The sequence below is a fragment of the Triticum aestivum genome, chromosome 7D, assembly GCF_018294505.1.
Source record: "Triticum aestivum cultivar Chinese Spring chromosome 7D, IWGSC CS RefSeq v2.1, whole genome shotgun sequence".
Taxonomy (NCBI): domain Eukaryota; kingdom Viridiplantae; phylum Streptophyta; class Magnoliopsida; order Poales; family Poaceae; genus Triticum; species Triticum aestivum.
The window spans coordinates 573,886,741-573,909,163 of NC_057814.1; the positions used below are offsets into that span (position 1 = coordinate 573,886,741).

The 22,423-nt window shown below is 45.3% G+C and overlaps 1 protein-coding gene across 5 annotated transcripts; it reads right to left on the reverse strand.

Moving 5' to 3' along the window:
* Positions 1–458: 458 nt before the first annotated feature.
* LOC123165809 (disease resistance protein RGA5) lies at positions 459–20,061 on the reverse strand. Of its 5 annotated transcripts, XM_044583541.1 has the most exons (22): positions 19,751–20,060; positions 18,839–19,658; positions 16,308–18,377; positions 15,577–16,077; positions 15,394–15,478; positions 15,247–15,324; positions 15,097–15,156; positions 14,916–15,020; positions 14,156–14,266; positions 10,180–10,221; positions 9,946–10,050; positions 9,689–9,876; positions 7,131–7,429; positions 6,925–7,046; positions 6,783–6,825; positions 6,588–6,679; positions 2,873–2,921; positions 2,162–2,232; positions 1,940–2,059; positions 1,399–1,487; positions 1,088–1,133; positions 495–859 (listed from the first exon to the last, which is right to left on the reverse strand). In XM_044583541.1, exons 2-22 carry the CDS (start codon positions 19,648–19,650, stop codon positions 812–814), a joined length of 5,136 nt encoding a protein of 1,711 aa, XP_044439476.1. In that variant the 5' UTR covers positions 19,651–19,658; positions 19,751–20,060; the 3' UTR covers positions 495–811. The 5 variants fall into 5 exon arrangements, 4 of the variants coding, with proteins under 4 accessions (XP_044439475.1, XP_044439473.1, XP_044439474.1 ...); XM_044583540.1 differs by lacking the exon at positions 1,088–1,133 and having other exon boundaries at positions 459–859; positions 7,197–7,429; positions 19,751–20,061; XM_044583538.1 differs by lacking the exon at positions 1,088–1,133 and having other exon boundaries at positions 459–859.
* Between the last annotated feature and the right edge of the window lie 2,362 nt (positions 20,062–22,423).

The following is a 22,423-nucleotide window of genomic DNA, read 5'->3' on the forward strand; positions in this document are numbered from 1 at the left end:
GATAGCCCAGTGTCTCCTATCTACCATGATCTGCATCCTGGGAAGCATTCCTTCAGGAAAGCATATTGTCTATGATTTTACATTCTCTCAGCCAGGTATCCAGCGGCAATGGGGGTCCTGACTTTGCTCAGCAGTTGCTTCAGAAAAAAAAAAAACATCACACTCTCAGTCTACTCCAAACTTCTTCTGATCTACAGTGCTCCTAATCTGGTGCCTTGAGGACAGATCACTTCTTAAGAGGGGCCATTATCAGACCCTAGCTTACCGACAAAGTGTCGAAGCTGGTCAGAAGAAGCGTTCACTTCTTCAGTTATCCAACGGCCCATATCACTCCAGGCATAACTATTTACCATCGAGTAATTGTCTACTCACTTTACCGCTTATTACCTTGTAAAATTTTCAGTAGCGCTCCCACAGGGTTGCCATTTGTGGCTGATATCCCCTCATGACCCTCTTTGTATCCCTTTAAATGTTGTTTCACATTAATAAAGTAATTGTCTACCCACTTCACCACTTATTACCTTTGTGTAATATCTTTCACCTATGACGCCTATAAGAGGCTGGGCTGTAGCTGATTGCCTGCTTATTCATCTCAGTTGCTATTTTTAGTACAATGTATATAGAACATATACACTCTATAGTACAATGTATATAGAATTCCTCCCGAATTGAGCAATTTTCCTGAATTCTTGTGCTCCGATTGTTTGGTCCACAGCTTCTTTTCTGTGGATCTGACATGATGGGGGAGTACGCCACGGCTTCTTTTCTACGGGAAAAACAGTACAGCGTCTTGAACTCACCGTACTCTACTCTACTTGAAGAAGATCCCCTTTTTCCTTCCCTTGCTCTTCTCAAGAGCCTGCAGAAAACACACAAAGGCACACACATCTTCCATTTCAGTCCCACATTTCCATCATGTACCACAAAACAGCAAACGTAAGTTCATTACTCCAAACTAGTACGTAGTACACATCAACAAACCGAGGGAAAACATGTTCCAGTGCGCCCTGACTCGGGATAGCAGACACGAATTAAAGCACGTGCAAGAGACAAAATGCCACACTAAAAAAAGACAGAATGCCCGAACCTTCATTCTGTACAGCCTCAGTATTAGAACGATGGCATCTCGTGATCTGAAAAAAAATGCAGAGAGCCGTCGTTTAGTACCTACAAGCTCGACACGGTTTGAACGTCTTGTGCTCTTGATTCGTTTTTCTTCAAAAAACACCGCAAAGACAGAGATAATAACAACGCCAACTGACCGACACTGGTATTCTTCTGATGCCAAGGTTTCGTGTTCATCACACGATGTACAGCTAGCTACTAGTACATGTGACTCAATGGACTGCAATGCAAATGCGCTAGAAATTTAAAGCAGTGACTCAGTTTTGAACTCACGGGGAACTTTTTGCAGGCTTGAGATTATACTGAGCACCCTTAGCAGACTGGATTGAAAATTCAGTCGGACGCCCATATGGAATATTGATCTGTAAACATAGTATGAGATTATAGCTGTCACTTGTAAACTGATACATGCTGAACAAGCGATGCAATGGAAAAATCGGTCGAATGTCTGAGAACGAAATAGAAAATACAAAATCCATAGAAGCAAAAGTAGCAAACAAACTACTGCCTTGATCACAACAGGAATTATGTTTTACTGTTGCGGCCCTGCAGAATTCAACCTGTCATTTTATAAGATTTGCAAAAGCTGTTAAATGCCCAGAATTAAATTATAACATCAATCTGTTTCAAAAATAAATAAATTATACCATCAGGAAAGTAACTTTTATGAAAATATGCTAACATAAACTCCATGCAGCCAACTAATGACATTTCAAAAGATTTTATCGCAGGCATCACAATTTTTTAGACTACCGAGGAGTATAATCAGCAGCAAGGACAGTAATGTTGAGGAAAATGATTTTCGGAACCATACAGTCGTAGCTTGCCGGAATTTCTCTGTCATAACAACACCACGCCGTCCATTATACTTAATGCTGTAACCTTCCCTGTTTATTGCCAATAAGGCAGAATCCCACATATTTATAAATTTAACCTGCAAAATTAACCTTTCAATGGTTATATGAAATAGAAAAAGGCGCAGCAAGAATGCTTTGAGCCTTTGGCAGGCCACTAGAGAGAAGTATAGACCACATACAGGTAGCAGAACTTCATAAGACACATGCCCAATTGAAAGAATTTTCTCGATGAGCTCCTTCATTTCAGGATCTGCACAGATAAGAATCTTCTGTTGTTGTACTTAACAGCCAGCGCAGAACTAGCATTATTTTATAAATCCTTAGGGGAGGGGGGATGGATGGTGATGCAAAGCTGCGCCCGACCGCCCACTTCGTATTTAGAGAAATTACTTCTAATTGAGCAATAGTGCAGTTAGTTTAATTTGTATTGACATGTCACTTTTGTGGGCCTATGTGGGATGGTGCGCTGCACCCCTACTGCCCTAGGGATGGACCTCAGGTATACCTGGCCATACCTCGGGCCGGGCCGGGCTTCGGGCCGGGCCTAGCCAAGCCCGACGCAAAAAATCCAGGCCCGAGCCCGGCCTGGCCGTCGGGCCTGTTTTCTGGGCCCGAGCCCGGCCCGAATATGTAAAAGCCCGTCGGGCTTCGGGCCGGCCCGGCCCGTCCTCCAGGAAAACGCGAAAACGATGGGCCCGGGCCCGGCCCGGGCCGGTCTTCGGGCTCAAAATCTAGGCCCGAGCCCGGCCCGGGAGCGGCGTCAGGCCGGGCCGGGCCGGGCTGCCCATGGCCAGGACTAACCTCAGGTACTTAATCAGTTAAAACACAAAAGGCATGAAAAGTTTATGCTATCTACCAAAGATTAAAAAAAATCTTCTCAACAAACTCACTGCAAGTAATTTTTCTCTGCTCATTAGCATAAACCTTCACGATCTCCCCCTACAAAAAAAACAAATGCTTCAGATAAAGTAAAATAATGTTCTCGTCGTCAACACGAGATAAGGGGGTATTTTCAGTTTAATGGTTATGACACAATGCTAGGTTGCCGGGGGGGGGGGGGGGGGGTAAGGCCTTGTAGCAAAAGGTCGTAGTACACCGATAAGGTTAACACATTGATGTTTTTGAAATAGGTTTGCTCGCCTCGACGGAGCGCGGCTTAGTCATATATTAGGAGAAGACCCGAGGGAGACTTGATCGACGACTTTTGTATGGGACTTCCCAATATCGCCTCCAAACTTCACTTCCTCAACGACGGTCCGAATCGCCCGAGAATCCTTGGGTCCGAGACTAGAGATACCCCATCAGGTCTTGAAGCTCTAGATCTCTCCCCTTGAGTTGATTCAAGTGAGAGTGAATGAGGGCACATTGATCACACGGGGCTAGGCTAGTGTTCCTTGACAGATGACCAGCCTACCCTTTTGGTGGTAGGTGGGAGGAGCAAGTTTGGTAATCCCCTAGTCCATGGACTAGGGGGTGGTGTTTAGTCATGGTGGACTACCCTACTCAACTATCTGTTAGAGTATTATATGTATAAGGGGTTTTCTGCATATTTCCTGCACCTGTACATGTATATATACTGACCTATGGCCCCATGAAAATACAAGTTGCATAATTCCCAACATGGTATCAGAGCCTAAGGTCTTGAGTTCAAGTCTGGGCTTTCAGAATTTATCCAAAAATTGCTACTGACCCCTCTGTGTCCATGTATAGGCCTGCTGAGCCATACCTTTGAGTCTATTCACGTGTTAACTTCCCCCATCACACATGAAAGGGGGTGTTGAAGTGTATATGTGGATTGCCTAACCCTTTTCATCAATTCAAACTTTTGGTTGTGTTGTCTAGTGCATGAAGCTTAACATGGTATTAGAGCACGAGACTCTTGCTCAGTTCTCTTCTCCCGATGCTCATGCTCACAATGGTGTGGCTGAGTGCAAGCATAGTCACCTTATTGAGACGGCTCATGCGTTGACGATCAATGCCTCTCTTTTGCCTCACTTTTGGGCCGAGGCTTTCTTCACTTCCACCTTTCTCATCAACGTTCAACCATCCGCTACTCTGCAGGGTGGCGTTCCTTTCGAGCGTCTCTTTGATCGTTCTCCTGATTATTCGGTGCATCATTTCTGAGGTTTTGTTTGCTATGTTCTTCATGCCCCTCATGAACGCACCAAACTGACCGCCCAGTCTATTGAGTGTATCTTCTTAGGCTATAGTGATGAGCATAAGGGCTCTCGTTGTTGGGATCCCGTCGGTCGTCAGTTGTGTATTTCTCGGGAGTGACTTTTGATGAGCCTCGTCCCTTCTACCGCGTCCATCTTCCTCGACCTTTCTTCAGTGGAGGATATATCTTTCCTCACTTTTCCTGACAGACCTGTCACTCCCGTTGAGCCCTTGCACGTTCGTCCTACCGCCCCTACTTCTCCGACTGTTGCAAATCCGCCGCCGCCATCTCCCATGGTTTCCTCACCCTGCTTGTCATAGGGTTCTGCACTTCATCACCGGTGCCTTCTCCGTCACCTTCGCCTATCCTAGTGATCCCTCCTCGTATTCTTCCATCTTTTCCTCAATATTATATTCGTCACCCACGTGTTGTGGGTGCCTCTACTGATGCGCCATCTTCCTCATCTTAGCCCACTTAAGGTTTGCGTCCTCGTCCGCTTCTACCTGCTGAGCGCCTTGGTTCTTCAAGCGGTGGCGCTGTTGTCCTTGAGCCGACTTCTTATCATGATGCTGTTGTTCATCCTAAATGGCAGCTGGCGATGACAGAGGAGATTTCTGTTCTTGAGCGCACCAACACATGGGATCTTGTTTCTCTTCCTTCATGTGTTCGTCTCATCACTTGTAAATGGGTCTACAAGGTTAAGACCCGCTCTGATAGTTCCCTTGAGCATTACAAAGCTCGTCTTGTGGCTCGTGGCCCAGCAGGAGCATGTTCCTGATTACGATGAGACTTGCTCTGTGGTGGATATGACCACTGTTCGCACACTTCTTGTCATGGCCTCTGTTCGCCGCTGGTCCGTGTCTTAGCTTGATGTTAAGAATGCCTTTCTTAATGGTGAGCTGTGTGAGGAGATTTACATGCAACCACCACGTGGGTATCTTGTTCCAGACGGCATGGTTGTCGTCTTCGTCGCTCTTTATATGGCCTTAAGCAAGCCCCTCGCGCCTGGTTTGAGCGTTTTGCCTCTGTGGAGACTGTCGCTGGTTTTCCAGCGAGTGCTCATGATCCCGCGTTGTTTGTCCACCTTTCTGCTCAAGGTCAGACTCTTATTCTTCTATATGTTGATAACATGGTCATCACTGGTGACGACCATGAGTATATTGCCTTTGTGAAGGCACGACTCAGTGAGCAGTTTCTTATGTCTGATCTTGGCCCTCTTCGCTACTTTCTTGGGATTAAGGTATCTTCTACCTCTGATGTCTTTTTTATATCCCAAGAAAAGTATATCCATGTTCTTGCTCGTGCCACTCTTACTGATGAGCACACTACATTGAGCTCAATGTTTACCTCCGTGTGCAACTGATGGCGATCCCTTGTCTGATCTGACGCGTTATCGTCATCTTGTTGGGAGTCTTGTTTTTCTAGCTGTCACTTGTTTGGATATCTCCTATCATGTTCATATTTTGAGTCAGTTTGTTTCTGCTCCCACTTCGGTTCACTACAGTCACCTCCGTGTTCTCTAATATCTTTGCGGCACGATCTCTCCTACTCCGGTTCATTATACCTTGATGCCTATTCAGATGCTATGTAGGCTAGTGATCCCTCGGATCGCCGTTCACTTTTTGCTTACTGTATTTTTCTTGGTTGTTCTCTCATTGCCTAGAAGACGAAGAAACAGACTGTAGTTTCCCGTTCGAATGCAGAGATTGAATTGCGAGCCATGGCTCTTTTGACGGCAGAGGTGACTTGGTTACGGTGGTTACTTCAGGAGTCTGGTGTTTCTGTCACTACACCTACTTTGCTCTTGTCTGACAGTACATGTGTTATTAGCAGTGCCCACGACCCTGTGAAGCATGAGCTCACCAAGCATATGGGTGTTGATGCTTCTTTTGTGCGCTGTGATGTACAAGATCAGGTTATTGCTCTTCAGTATGTGCCTTCCGAGTTACAGTTGGCAGATTTCTTTACGAAGGCTCATGTTGCGCCTGTACATGTATATATATTGGCCTATGGCCCCATGGAAATACAAGTTGCATAATTCCCAACACTCTCCACCACCATCTTGAGCTTTCACTTGGGCCTTCATGCTGACATCTTTATATCTATTCTCCTCTTTTCACTTGTTGACCATGGCTAGGTGCTAGGACTTTTGTTAAGTTGGCTTGTATTTGATAGTTTGGCACGTAGATGCCATGTAGAACTAGGTGGGACCGCCAGGTAAGATTTACTATTCCCACAACAAACATTATGAGTGCTCTACTAAAAGTTACTATGGTCAGCACATTTATAGTTTTCAAACAAATACAGAGATAAATCCTAACCAAATGCATACAGTATATTATTCCCAACCTACAGAATCTGCTCTGTAAACAAAACCAAACAAAGATGTCTATTCCAATGTGCAAAAAAACCAAGGTCCAGTTAAGAATGGTCAGACAGAAGATTACCTTCCTTTTTCTGTCATCTAGAGGCTGGACCTCTATGGCTAGTAAAGAGTCCACATCATCAGCAGTAACTAAATATGTGGGTTGCTTTGCACCTACATCAGGCAATGGCAATGTTAATTTTAATTCCCTCATAGTACGCCAAATAAAATGACATGAAAATAAAATAAAAGTCTCCTAGCAGCACGTAAAAAATACCTTCTATGTAATTTACCGATCCATCTTCCAAATGGCGTACCCACTGTGTGCACATTTTTTTTTGCAAACACTTAAACAAATTAAAAATGACAGGAATTTGATAGAACATCAAAATGTGTTGAACCATAACTACAAACCGCACCTCAAAATAACAACTTGTGGTCCCATTGCTGGAATACCCACTTGCTTGAAGTTCACTTCCAGGAAAAGCTTCACCTGTGATTCTTAGCCCATCTATGGCTGGCAGTGGGTCATCCTCCACAGCTGCATATTCATGAAAAATGGTGTTTACCATCGGAACTGAAGAAATAAGGAGAAGGAAATTGCATAAATCAAAATATCTAACACCTTCAGGGAAAGAAGAACTAGGCTCCTCAAGGACAGTAGGAAGATAAGGGTAAGACAGGTTCCCACCGTCAAGGCCAGATGCCAAATGAGGTGGGCCTTGAGGAGTCCACTCCGCAGGAGATTCTCGTGAAGTTTGGGTTTCAGCTCCTTCTAGATTTTTTGTTACATCACCCCCAACAGGGTCCTTGAATGATGGGTTTTGATCCTTGGATTCAAAGTTAAATCGTACAGCACGGGATCGTCCAGCACGAGATTCATGCTCAGTTTCTTTTGCTACACCATACTTGGTAAATTGGTTGCTGCATAAACAAGAGAAGACAGACCCAATAAGAAAACCAACTTTGTCTATCCGTATCGAAATTGCTCAACTAACAAAATCATTTTGCTAAAAGTACCCTGCACAAGTTAAACTGTATAAGAAAACACCATCTATACCTACTATTAAAGGGACGTGATATTCTTGGTTTCGTCCCGCTTCAATTGGTCCCGTTTCAGTTAATTTCACGTAAGCTATTTGGTTTCGTTACTTGCCATCCGTTTTGGTCCAACCGAGAAAGCCCACTTGGCGGTGCGCTGAGGCTCAGGTCCGGAGAGCTGGCAAAAAAAATAATTGCCGATAGGAGGGTTCGATCTCATAACCTGTGAACCGGCCATGCACAGTTTGTTCAACTGACCCAGCTAGAGATATGAGAATTTTTTTTTCCCGTTGCAACGCACGAGCCTTTTTGCTAGTAAATTGAAAAGAATGGCACGCCTTACGTTGTTTCATTGCAGCCATGGCCAAACTGGTGTTTCAAGCATATAAAGTTCTCCATTATTGGCAAATAGATGAGCTTAAGCTATAATGCAGATACTCTGCTTTCACTTCTTCAGTTGTCAATGCTTGAAAGGAACATATGTAATTTCGGGTAAACATGATATTTTTTAAAGAAAAATAGGAGCATCCCTGTTCCATTGCATCAATGAAACAAACAGATCACAGAATGGGTTCAGCCCGGGGGTAGGCACAGGCAGCCCAAATTTACCAATATGTATACATGATTCTTAGATATTACGATGAATGTTTGCAGTTTGGAGCTTAGAATCAATGTTTCACGTTGGGATCATGCTTATAAACGTACATTAATATTGAAACAAAAATAATGAGGAAGTTGAAAAAACAACAACAATGATCAGCAAAGATGGGGCATGAATTATGGGCCATACAAATAGAAAGGGCTATAAATAACTTGGGTAATTGTCATGCTGAGGCTCTTAATCTCTACTACTATTGAAGGGGAGTTTGGTACGCCTGTTCGCTTCCATCACTTCCACCCCTCCAATCAATTCACACGGCCTACCACTGATTTATTTCCAATTTTATTTGCCTGACATCACTTCTCCTTCAGTAATATATGGAAACTAATCATTTTTTCGTTTGCAAATTGGAAACATAGTACCTCATTGATTTACCCAAATGATAAGTGCCACACGTGTGGCACGAAGTAACACTGCCCTAATGTTTTTTACACTAAAGTTGCCATAAAAAAACCCAAAAAATTGAAACTTGCCATCCAAACAACCAAGCAGAAAGTTGTCATGCTTCACAACTAAAGTTGCCATTCTCCTGTAACTAAACTTGCCATTAAGAAACGTCAGGGCGGAATTGCTTTGTGCCACACGTGTGGCACTTATCAGGGTCCGATATTTATTCACAAATTTATTTGCCAGACATCACATCTCCCATCAATTCACACCGCCCGACATCACATCTCCTTCCTTCAGTAATATGGAAACTAATCTTTTTTTCGTTTGGCAAACTAGAAAAGTAGTACTCGCACTGATTTATTTCCAATTTCTTTGTCCAACATCACATCTCGTTCCTTCAGTAATATGGAAATCGTAGTACATGGAAATAAAATATCCAACCAGGTGTCCTGCCTAATCCATTACTGTATACTATTTGATAGTACTAAATCTTCTTACGAGTGCTGCCAAGCCCTAGCGATCCATCAATGTTGTGAGAAGGCGAATGTTCTATGCAAAGGCTAGCGTTTAAGAAGGATGTTCTAAAATGTAAACGTTGATAAAAGTATACTCAAGGAAATTAGTTGTCCAACCGATTTGCTTAATACTGTTATTCATCGAGAGTTGTTCAAGAGGCACACTTTCTTTTCGATATGATTTCTACCGTATCATCAGGTCCACTTGTGAGCTCATATTTTCTCCACTTATGCTTTTGCTAGACCAAGGTTAGGTTCCTACGTCTTCAATTTTTCCTTTCATCCTACTACCGTGCAAAGGCTGGACGGATATGAATGACCTCTTAAGTTTTTTTTTTTCCTTCTTGGAATCTTCATATACACAACTGCACAATTATGTGTTTAAAATCCAAAGTGTGTTTGGCAGGCAGTGGAAGGGGGATTGTGACCAGATGAGCCATTGCCATAGGTGGTAAGATTGGACTGGGGAGGCGAGGATAGTGGGTGGAAGGTATATGCGTGACAGAATTGATGTGAACCACTAAAATATGTATGCCCCGTTGCACAAGGTCAATTAGCTGGTAGTACAATAGTAACCTTCTTGGAGGAGAGGTCCTTCCAGCATTGTCATGCTCTGTGTCTGTCAGAGCAGCCTTGGTTGGGAGGATCTGACGGTTCTCATTTGCCAATAAATCCCAATCCCGTCTAGCTCGAACGGGATAAGAAATTGGAGACTCTGCATGAGAATATGCTTGCTGGGGCACAATGCCAAGGCTGGCTTGGCTCTGGAAATGTGGGAAGTTAGAACATGCATGCATTCAAAGAGTAAAGGACAAACTAGGGTAGCATCATACAGAAGCAACCAGCGTATTTCGAGCAGGATGAGAAGGTGATTGTGCCGTATTATTTGAAGATTCAGCACGCCGAGCAATCTGGTACTGTGATTTCTTCTGTTTCTCCTGCATCATCCAAGTTTGCACAAAAGGCAATTTCGAAGTTCTGTGAGAAAGTACCAGTACCAAGCTGTGAAGCATAACAAGAGCTACTTTATCAGGAACGAACTCCAACCTAAGCTCAATGTGACTCACCTCAGTAATAGCGAGTTTCTCTTGCGAATGAGTAAACAAAACCTACAAAAAAATGTAGTCTCAATATAGAATTGTGCAATATAGGCTCAGCTTCAACCAAGCAAGGAACAAAAGAAGCTATAGAAATTGTTTTCAAAAGTTAAGCTACTGATGTTTCTTTCCATTGATATTCTATAGGAAAATGACACAATGACCAAAAATACATGAATATTATTGTACGACAATAAACAAATGAAAACATAAAGGAAATGGGTCTGGCTGGATCATAGGTGTTTGTTGTCTGCTAAATCACTTGTATGTGATATCTAAAAAGGCCCATCACATCACATAGAATCCCTATCAAGAAGGTAGTTTATCTCCTTAGTAAACCTCAAATATCACAAGAGACTTCCTAGTCGACGTTGTACAAGTTTATTTGGTAAAAAAACTTGCAGCTTAGTCCAAACAAGCATGAAAAGTTGTACATATGGAATCGTCTGCCAACCTTACCCTTCCCTGTTGCTTCTCTAAAGTGGTGTTGTTCAAGAGAAATGTCTGGCAGCCCGAAATGGTTGGTGGAGCAAAGTGTGCCTTAGGAAGAAGAATGCCAAAAAGAAACGAGATCTCTGCTGCTGCTTGTAAAGCTTGGCAGTTTTCAAAAGAAAGATGCAGATGAGTTTTGGAGGGGGGGAAACACAATGGGCACAACGATTCTGATCTTGCTTGTGATGATTTCAGCCTCATTTTGGAAGCAAGCGAGGGGTAGGAGTTGTTTGTTAATGAGTATTAGTGTTCGTCTAGGTCTCCATACGTATTATTAGCCTAGATTTCCTAACTTGTACTCCAAGTCTAAGTCTCTTGTAATATATATTGGCTCCTTGGGCTATGCAATATAGATAAGTTGCTCTAACATGGAATCAGAGCCGAGAGGTCTCAAGTTCAAGACCCAGCCAATGCAATATTAAATAAAATATTTGTAGCCTATATCGATCCCACGTCTAAAGCTTGGATCAGCATAGAAGTGTGTGTGTGTGGGGGGGGGGGGGTGTTACTGAGATATATTGGCCATCAATGTAGGCTGCAACTATTTTTATTCTTCAATAGTGTGTTGACCGGGTCTTGAATTTGAGACCTCTTGGCTTCAATACCATAGGGCGCGTTTGGTTACCTGCATCGTTTTTTGCCCTTTTGCATACTTGTCCCAGTTGGGCCTGGTTGAGTATATGCAGGCAAAAACCTAACATCTGCATGTTGATTGGTTGCCTGCATGTCCTCTCCCTGCATCGTAACAATGCCTCTACGCACCGTGTTTGGTTGTTCACATTGTACGTGGTCAGATGAGTGCATGTTGTTTGGTTGCTTGCACGGAATATGTTTAAGACTTAACAGCTACCCATAACACACAGTGTTACACTAGAGTGCCTCTGCGACAGCGGTGGGCGGTGGTCACGGCGCTGCGTCCACATGACGAGCACGGAGTCGCGGGCAAGCGATCTCATCGGCGGCACGGTGAGCTATTTGCTAGCGCCGTCGCCGCAAAGAAAGTCCTGTGGAGTAACGATTAGGAAGGCGTTGAGGCAGAGGATGATGGTGAAAAAATGCAGTGTGCCTGCCATGGCGTCGTCAGTGTAGTAGGACGTGGAGGAGGCCAAAAAGAACGATGATGATGACGGCGTCAGTGTAGTAGGACGCAGAAGAGGAGGTCGAAAAGAACGACGATGATGACGGCGCCATTGTAGTAGGATGCGAGCGAGGAGGCCGAGAGGAACGAGGTCGGCGGTGGTTTCAGTGTAGCAGGACATGAGAGAGGAGACAGAGAGAGTATTTAATCAAAAACTACCACAATTCATGGAAACGTGTCGAAAAACTACCACTTTACGATTTTGTGCCAAAAACTAACACTTTTGTCCTAATCTATTGCTAAAAACTACCAAGTGTGAAAACTGCTCGCTTGCCTGGGTTAAACCCGAATCTGACTGCCCGACCCCACTGTTTAGGTGCCAGCGTGGCGAAGCGCTCATGGCCAGCCATTAACGCCCGTGACCGCCTGTCCTCGTAGCCACCCGCGGACCCAAGCTCCCGCCGCGCCCCCGCTCGTCTCCCCTCACCGCCGGCAGCCGCCGACCCCACCGCGACCGGATCCTGCAGCCTCGCCTCCTGGCGCAGCCCCGCCGCCCATCGCCATGGCCTCGCCCCGAGCGGCCGCCGTCTCGGGGCTCGCCGCCGGCAGGCCTCCCCATCACCGTCCAGCCTCGTTGTCGCCAGATCGGGCAGACGCCGCCCCGAATCCGCCTCCCCCGGACCTTCCCGCCGCCCTGCTCGCGCCGGTGCGTCGCCTGCAGGTCACGCCGTCTCCTCCAGATGCGGCCGCACCGCCGTAGAACTTCATCTTCTCCGCCTCCGGTGAAGGCAGTCGCCGTCTCGATCTCTTTCTACGGTGACGGCAAAGTTAACGATGCTGACTTTTTCCGTCCTGACATGTGGGCCACACTATCATAAACAAGCCAAAGCGAGCAGTTTTCACACTTTGTAGTTTTTAGCAACAGATTAGGACAAAAGTGGTAGTTTTTGGCACAAAATCGTAAAGTGGTAGTTTTTCGACACGTTTCCATGAATTGTGGTAGGTTTTGGTTAAATACTCAAACAGAGAGGAACGATGATCGCGCGAGTGTAGTAGGACATGGGAGAGGAGGTTGAGAGGAACGACACCGGCGGTGGCGCTAATGCAACAACACGCGGGAGGGAGGGAACGACGATGGCGAAAACACCATTGTAGTAGGACGCGAGCGAGGAGGCCGAGAGGAACGACGCCGGTGATGGCTTTAGTGTAGCAGGACATGGCAGAGAATGCAGAGAGGAACAACAACCGTGCGGGTGTAGTAGGACATGGGAGAGGAGGTTGAGAGGAACGACGCCGACGGTGTCGCTAGTGTAACAGCACGCGGGAGAGGAGGCCGAGAGGAGTGACGCCGGCGGTGACACCGGTGTAGCAGGATAGAGGAGAGGAGACCGAGCTTAAGGAGTGTCATTAACACAAATCACACATATGCGTGTATACTTCACGAGGAAGAAGTCAGGTTTAATCGTCTACGATCGTTGAAACAGAAAATATGCAACATGAAAGTCGTGTCAAACTGTAAGATGAAGCTACTGATCAAAGGTGAATTGAAACGGTCAACCGTGCGCGACAAATTTGACAAAATTCATCCACAATAGCTCCAAACATGAACACGAAATTAAACATTTACAGTCGACGAAACTACGAACTGATCACAAAAATGGAACCATAACATCGATGCGCATCTTTTTCATGTAGAGCTTATCTCAAATTGATGCACCGTTGTGTGGATTAGAATTGACCTAAGAAAGGAGATTAGAGAAGGAGCTTACTGGAGGTGGAAGAAGAAACAACGTACAAGGTGTATACGGCTCACATCCTCTCGTGCAAGAGGGCCCACCATGTGCCCCTCGAAGGTGGCTCGCCTCAGCCTGGCCCGGTAGAAACGGCCGATTTGAGCGTTCCTATGCAGCCTGAGAGGTGCTTGAGTTCCGTGTGGGCCAACTTTTTCATGCGACTCAGGTAACCAAACAGCCCAAAAACATCCCGACCAGGCCTGGCTGGGCCTAATGCGACCAACCAAACACGTCCATATTGAATTCATGCTCTAACGAGTTCATTCAAGAATCCAAACTAAAGGAGAGAGGTGGGCAATGTATTTCAACATGCTTCATGTACAACCAAACTGCTCTTTTGCAGATTCGGACTTTTCCTGTTCTTCTCTGTTTTATTAGTTTGGCTTTGTGTTGTATTGGTTTTTCACTTAGTGAAAAAGCAGAACACATGCTAGTTACTGTAAAAAATAGGTTGTACATACCTTCAGATTGCCAACAACTGTTCTTCTCTGTTTTATTAGTTTGGCTTTGTGTTGTATTGGTTTTTCACTTAGTGAAAAAGCAGAACACATGCTAGTTACTGTAAAAAATAGGCTGTACATACCTTCAGATTGCCAACAATTGATTGAGCATCGGGAACAGAAGGCTGCAGGTTATGTGCTGATAGAAGAGGCAACAAAGAAGATACGAAAGTTGATCTCCTTCGACGTGCTGCCTATGTAGTACCAAAGGTTAAATTCAGTGTTACTCATGAAAAGTAGACAAAAAAACAGCGCAAGAAGATAAGGAAACACATTGAACCCTATACAGTAAGCTTCTAAAAGAAATAACTAATAAGAGAGTAAGGGATTAAAGCACCATCTCCTTTTTTTTTGGAATTGGCAACTTCTCCTATCTTTTTTTGGAAGGGGGGCCTTGGCGCAGCGGTAAAGCTGTTGCCTTGTGACCATGAGGTCACAGGTACGAGTCTTGGAAACAGCCCCTCGCAGAAATGTAGGGAAAGACTGCATACAATAGACACATGGTCGGACCCTGCGCAAGCGGGAGCCACGTTCACTGGGCTGCCCTTTGGAAACTACTCCTATCTCCTGGGTGGTTCCCCACACAGGTTCCAATATCACTTTGTTTATACAGAGGCCATAGGTAGTCACCTACACTTGTTTGGATGCTTTGCGGAGCAGAAAGGAAGTTCAGTCTCGTAAATGTTTCAGTTCACATAAGAACTAGAGTTATATTCAAAACAAAAATTCACTCAAATAGCTCCAAGTGCACAGCAAGATTAAATCAAACACATCGGTTCACCATCAAAAATGTTAATTGGCTCTCTGAGTTTTAACAGAAAGTATAACAATGAATAAAGTTACCTGTAATGAGTGTGTCAGACGGAGGTTTTCTTCCATAATGTCTTGTCTGTAAGATAAAGCTTTTGATGCGGCATCAACAAGATCTTGTTGCTGTTGATCAAATTCCTGAAAACAGTGTGTTATAGAATAGTCTGGTGTACACGAAGATAGTAACTTAACCTGATAGGATAAAGATACTTGCCATTCGCATATGCGCAATGCGTTTTTCCAAAACAAGTTTGTCATTAAGTATTTGGGATTCCTATCAAGAAATGTAGGACATCAGATCATATACCAGAAACAGAGGAAGTGTAAGGAAAAAAAGGTAATGATTCTTCGGATGCATAATCACCTTCACTGAGTAGTCAACAAGTTGCACTCTTAAACGAGCAATTTGTTCTTCCTGTTCTTTAACCTTAGCAAGAATATCCTGTGGAAGGATCTTCATCAGAACATCAGATCACCTATGTGCCAGAATAGGCCAAACCAAATTTATTACCTGCTTCCGAATGATGTTTGAGCTCATCTCCGTACCTTCTCCAGCTAAGTTGAGCCTAGAAGCAGGCTCTCCTTCTTTGTGGTGCCTGAAAGGAAAGGATCGTTTTTTTTTTATCACAATTCTTCAGGCAAAAGATTCATACAGTGATGGAAATTTTTAAGTGGAGTCAAGCCATAGAGGTACCTTGTTGGCAAGAGAGAACGCGATGAGAGAGTAGAGACCTGTGAATGCACACCAGTTTCAGCAGCAATCTGCTCCCCAGACTGGCTGCTATCCAGAAACTCTTGTTTCATGGTGTCTGGCAACATCTGCTCTTCAGGTTCAGCAGCTACATTCTGATTACTAGCTAGAATGCTTTGCAAATTTGGTGATGAAGAAGTGGTATTGAACAACTTTGCATCCTCTGTCCTATTCCCATCCAAAGCACTTGAATGAGAGCTTTGCTGTTGGTTTTTCCTTTGTGCATAATTTAGCGGTGTCTCTAGGTTTTGCTGCTCTTTCTTGCTCTCAGTTCGGTCAGTGCTACTCTTGGTGGTTCTGTAGCTTTGTCCCATTTTGGTGGCCTTTCTTGTAATGCAAAAGTAGCGCGTTCTAACACGCTTTTGAAGAAAAAAAGGACCTGAACAAGAGTTTCTGTAGGCCTCAACGGCGCGGTCCTGATCCAGCCCAGCGGAAGAAGTTTTACTGATGACAGCAAATTTATTTATTGTTAGAGCAGTACGAGAGAAGAGAAACTTGATAATATATTGTGTTAAGCTATGGTTTGGCGCAACTTTATTTGCAATGTCTTACAGTGCAGGAAAATGAGGTAGTAATCTTTTTGTCTGAAAGATAATGGTAATACCGAAGGAGAAGAAATGAATGAAAAGGGCCAAGTTGCGAAGAATTGCTTCTAGAGTAAGGAAGATTCATACCCTGTCTTAGCATGTTTGATCGCATCTTCGGCTTTCTCTAGACCACGATGCTTTTCATCTGACGGGCCTCTTTCTCGCCTCAAATGCTGTTTTTCTGAAGGACGAAATAATTTCTCAACTGGATCCAGCCATTGTACACTAGATGTAGGGCACATTGGATGCTTGCTAATGGCTTCCTTGAATGCTGATTCAGCAGCCCTTCTGTCAAATTTGGTGACTACCCCAATTCGTCCAGTGACGTCCTGGAGGTTTATAAGGTGCTCGATTCCGGCAAGCATATTGCTGTACTTCTCCCTGGTATGAGTATTGAAAGCTAGCCTGAGCCTCTGAAGATTGGGTATTGCACCTGCCATGAAAGCGAGACAAAGTACGCCACACCTAAACTCGAAATACTTGAGAACTGGGAGCGCCCCTTCATTGAAGATGATTCCTCCCTCAGGGGCTGTCTGGACACACAATGAGAGGACTGTGAGGGAAGGTAATCCTGTGAGGATATCAATGTCATTCGCTAGCAGTTCTTTAACAGCAACTTTCACAATGCAGATTTTGCGGAGTTGTCCAATCCACTTGGGAAGTCTGGAAAAGATGCATATGGGTGGCAACAGCTCAAGTCTCTCAAGGAAGACTGGAGCAGAGGACATGCTGCTCGAGCCATCAACGAGAACAACGATACCTGCAGTACCAGGAGCCAGAGTGACAGATTTGAGGTTACAGAGTTTCCCAAGTGAAGAGGCCAAAGCTATCAGATTTCTCTTCAAATGTTCACTAGATGGTAATCTAGAATATGTGAAATGTAGATCCCGCAGGTTTGTTAGCTCGCCAAGGCTCCATAAATTGTCTTCAGAGTTATCACCAAGGTCAAAATACTTTAGTGTACGTAGAGATCTTATATGGCCAATCCCGTCAGGTAGATTTGTTCCACCTCGAAGACAGAGATGCAACAAGCTCGGAAGGCAAACAATGTCCGGTGGAATAGCGCATACTCTTGAATTTATTTCCAGTGTTTCCAAGTGTTTCATAGCTTCAATCTGATCTGGTAACTTCACAATGGCATTACATGTGACCTGCAAATATCTCAACCGAAACAGTTCACAAATTCTTGTAAGGTCAAAACTCGTATTTCCAAGATCACCCCAAAGATGAAGGTTTAGAACTCGAAGGAACTTAAACACCATCAATGAAGGCATGCAGTTAAACAGTCCAAAAAAGAAGAGTGATCGAACTTGTGATAATCTGGTACTTGCTGGTGTAGTTGCATATGTTGCACTGCCAAAGTGCAGTGACAATCGACGAACTTTATCAGGAAGTAGTATTGCTGTTTGAGAATAATCCACTACAGTGACAAAGTTCTCTTCAATAGACTTGTATGCAATAAGATGAAGAACCATGTGGTGGACTGAATAAGACAATAGTTCATAACTGTAGTTGTTATCCATAACTTGGATCAGGCCCATATTGACAAGCTCATCAAAATAGCTTCTAGCAACTTCCTCCATGTCTTTCCCTAATTGTGCACATATAAAATCCTCAGCTAGCCATTGCTTCACCAAATCATCCTTCAAGAATATGTAGCCCTCTGGACATGTACTAAGATAAAGCAGGCAAGTCTTCAAATAATGTGGAAGACAATCGAACCTAACATTCAATAATTGTTCCATAAACCTTTCCATGGTAGGATGTGCCTGCAGCCGCATATTTGAACCAAGAGAACTCTGCACAAAGCCCAGTTGATCTAGTTTCTCAGGTCGGCTTGCTAAAAGGCTGGCTACCATGATGATTGCTAGTGGCAAACCACCACATTTTCTCAAAATATGAGGTAAAATGTGATCGAAACGTCGAGGACTTTGATTTTCTGAGAAAATTCTTTGGAGCAATAATTTTTGTGAGTCGTCGTCACTAAGAAATTCCATCTGAAAAATATGGTCAGGACGATAACCACAGCATGCCTGAGCTACTTCCATAATTTCTGTCGTAGTTACTATTCTACTGCATGAACTACCCTCTGGAAAAGCACGACTAAGAACATCCCACACTGATGTAGCCCACAGGTCATCAATTACAATGAAGTACCTGGCAAATAATTTAAGCGTAATAAAAATGATTTGTCAGACAAAACAAAAAGACAACATAAAATGGAATTTAAGTTTATTAGATCATTAGTTTCTTTGGGACACAAGGAATTCAGGAAGTTACAGTAGAGAATGCACAACCACCGCGATCCAATATGATGATGGCACACTTGCTTGATAGAACAACTTTTCATGAACCACAATTTTTATGTCACCCATTAAGAAGTATATTAACCAAAGGTATGATTGCCCATGATTAGCTCTAGGAGCAGAAGTTAAGCTGAAGTCCAGACAAACATGGCTCAACTTGTAAAGAAAGCAAAGTAAAGTCAACTTAGCTTATCTCTAAGCCCTTGCAGCAGCTGTAAGCTTAAAGCCTCTCTCACATTATCTTGTAGTCATGTAGTGTAAATTCCTGAATAGGTGGAGTGAATCAAATGAAGCAGATATATGGACTCTGACCTCTTATCTTGTAGATGTTCTTTGAGATCACGGATCAGGTGGTGCATGTCGGCAGGGTCCGGCGGTTGGTGCGGACGAACTTGCGAGAGTATGCTGCTGATGATCCCCCTCATATTGGGCTTTTGTGCTGTCCGCACAAAGGCGACGCACTCGAACTGTCCCTGGAGCTTACCCCACAATTTCAGGGCAAGCGTGGTTTTACCGATCCCTGCAACACCGACGATTGCTACCACCTTGAGCTGCTCCTCTCCATCAGTCAGCCACCGGCCGAGCTCACCCACAGGGCCTTCCATGCCGACATGATCACCAGGCTCCGCGCCCACAGCGCGGCCAGCAGCAGGAGGAGAGTATTCAGGACCGGAGGCGCAATCATCGAAGTGGTACCTCCAGTACCTCTCGCTCGCTTCCTGCGCTCGGGTCCTGAACTCCAGGACCCTGCCGTTGATCCATGGGAGCCACCTCCGCCTCCTCGGAAGGCGGCTGATCTTCAGCCGGGCGACGCTGGCATTACGCCGAGCAGGTCGCCTGCGTGTCTCGGCGGCGTGGACGAATCGGTCGGCGCAGTCCTCCACGTCGTAGGACAGCTCGCGCACCTCCTTCATCCAGCACCCCGCCGCCACGGGAGGGTCCTGCGCGTTCGAGAGGTTCAGCAGGAGGCTCTGCAGCTCGTGGAGGTCGGCGGCCAGGTGCCTGATCCCATCCAGGATCACGGCCCCCTGCAGAGCCCAGTGGCCGGTCGCCAGGAGCTCGTCGAGCTTCCGTGGTAGCGAGCCCATGGCGCCCAGCGACGAACTGACTGGGCTCAGCTCCATGTCGCGCGCTGTCGCCAAAATCAAAACAAAGAGCTAGTATTACTTTACGGGAACAGATGCAGAATATGAGTATAATTAGGAAGAGAGCGAATCTATGTACCCAAGAGGGAATACAGGATCTGACGGGATCTACTTCACGCGCGAATCCACTCCGCGCCGGAGGGCGGTGGTGGCGGCGGCGCTCGAGCGCAACCTCCGCCGGCGCTCGCCGTCGACGGGGAGCGGGGAGAGCAAACGAGCGAAATGGAGCGACCGAGCGAGTCAGGCCGTTCGGCCGGCGAGAGTGAGGCGTGCTGACCTGACCTGGGTGTATGACACGTGGACCAACCACTACTATGGATTGATTAACTAAGACCGACCACAATTAGATGGTTGGTTAATGTAGCTCTCCCACTAAACCATACGGCGGTCATCTTCAATGGAGGTCGCAGTACCCGGCCGGCGAGGGCAAGTAAACATTGGGGGTGAGATACTGAGAGCACCGAACCAAACTGTTCACACGTGTTCGTTTGGGGCGTTGCACTTCAAATGTTATCCTCGATGCCGTGGAACAGGTCCACGGTCCGACGGTATTATTGGGAAGGCCCAGAGATTAAAAGAATTGATCGAGGTGTCAAGATCCGTTAATAATGGAGTCCATAGTTTGGCCAAATTTGATAGAGAGAGTGAATAATACTAATCAGCGTGCTGAGTCTGAGTGACAAAGATTGTAATTATTATTTGTTATTAAATTAATATATAGGGAGTTCTAGAAATCAGCTAGATAAGACATATTTTGGTCATATTCATGTGACATCATATGCTTATTGTTTTAGACCATTTTGATCAGGCAGGCCACACGTAGAATTGTGCTTCTAGATTTTGTCAATTGAGGTTGTTGTATGCTAGCACCGTATATGAATCAAACCGGTTGGTTAAATATTAATATTAAATCTTGGGTCCTGATAACTGCCACACGTGTGGCAGGGGAGGAGGTTGCCCGCACGTCCGGTCTGGAGGGGCAGCGACCAAACGATTTTCACGTGTGGCAGGGGAGGAGGCTGCCCGCACGTTCGGTCTGGAGGGGCAACGACCGAACGATTTTCACGTGTGGCAGGGGAGGAGGCTGCCCGCACGTCCAGTCTGGAGTTGCAACTGTTCCGCAACTCCGCCGGCGAGTCCGGTCCGAGGTTGCGGAGCGAGGGTGCGCGTCGTAGACGAAGTAGTCGAAACACGCGAAAGTAAATGACACAGAGAGATGGAGGAGACCAGCTTTATTAATCAATGATCAGAGATTACAATGATAGCTCCTCGTTGCTTTATATATGGACCAGGGGTCAAGGGATAGGTACCCACTTAACAGAAAAGAGGGGAAACGGGAGGGGCCAGCCCGTGCGCTTTGCACGCGGCCGCCGCCACCCCTCCGGGTGGCCCGGTTTCCCAACACTCCCCCTTGGGTATTATCCGTATATCCATGCCTCAAAACTCCGAAAAACCCAGTGGGAAAAAATGTGGAGAAAGAGCACACAGTATACGTTGTTGTATTGCACGAATTGCCTCGTCAAAAACCTCGTGTGAGAAACATCAGGAAAACTCACTCAAGGGAAAAAGAGTACAATCCACTCAACCATCAAGTTGAGTACTCGATCATCAGGATTGAGATTTTAGCGACGAGTTTGTGAAGTTTCTCCCCCTGAACCTTGCATCTCTCTAAGTCTCATCATACCGATTCCACGCACACACCTCTCTAAGGTTGATGCCGGTAATGATTTAGTGAACATATCAGCAAGATTGTCACAGGACTTAGTATGCAAAACTCTCACCTCGTTCAACTGTTGCAGCTCATGTGCATAGAAGAACTTGGGACTAATATGCTTTGTGAGGTTACTCTTCACATAACCCATCTGGACTTGTGCAACACAAGCAGCATTATCTTCATAGATAATGGTAGGGGTTTGTACGGTGTTCAGCCCACATGTCTGCTGAATGTGGCCGATCATCCGCCGAAGCGATACACACTCTTTTGACGCTTCGAATAGTGCCATGATTTCCGAGTGGTTCGTGGAAGTCGACACAAGTGTTTGCTTGGACGATTTCCAGGAAAACGCAGTTCCACCACAAAGAAAAACATATCCAGTCTGCGATTTGCAATCATGCGGGTCCGACAGGTACCCAGCATCGGCATAGCCTATAATAGATAGGTCTTGATTCCTCTTATAAAATAGACCAAGATCTTTGGTCCCTTGCAGGTAACGGAAGACGTCCTTGACACCTTTCCAATGTCTTTTGGTAGGTTCAGAACTGTACCGAGCAAGCAAACTGACGGCGAACGCAATGTCTGGCCGTGTACAATTTGCGAGGTACATGAGTGCTCCAACTGCACTCGGGTAAGGAACCTCTGGTCCCAGAGTATCCTCCCCCTCTTCCTTTGGCCTGAACGGGTCCTTGTCTGGCTGTAAAGATCTTCCGACCATCGGGGTCTTAGAAGGATATGCCTTATCAAATCCAAATCTTTCCAACACCTTCTGGGTGTAGGCCGACTGGTGCACTAGAATCCCATCAGGGGAATGTTCAAGTTGCAGACCTAGACAGAACTTGGTTTTACCCAAATCCTTCATCTCGAATTCCAACATCAGGTAGGAACTCGCTTCCTCAATATCCTCAGGTGTACCGATTATGTTTAAATCGTCCACGTACACCGAGATTATACAGAATCCATCTTGGGATCGCCGTGTAAAAACACATGGGCAATCTTTATTGCTCGTGTAGCCCTTCTGCGATTGTACCACATTCT

Bases quoted from the DNA above. Each gene is read 5' to 3' on its own strand.
- LOC123165809 (XM_044583538.1), bottom strand. From the start codon at position 19,650: ATGGAGCTGAGCCCAGTCAGTTCGTCGCTGGGCGCCATGGGCTCGCTA. The intron at 18,378-18,838 runs GTCAGAGTCCAT...ATTATTTGCCAG, and splicing joins GAACATCTACAAGATAAGAG to GTACTTCATTGTAATTGATG. The intron at 15,021-15,096 runs GCAAGTATCTTT...CACTGTTTTCAG, and splicing joins GCATTGCGCATATGCGAATG to GAATTTGATCAACAGCAACA.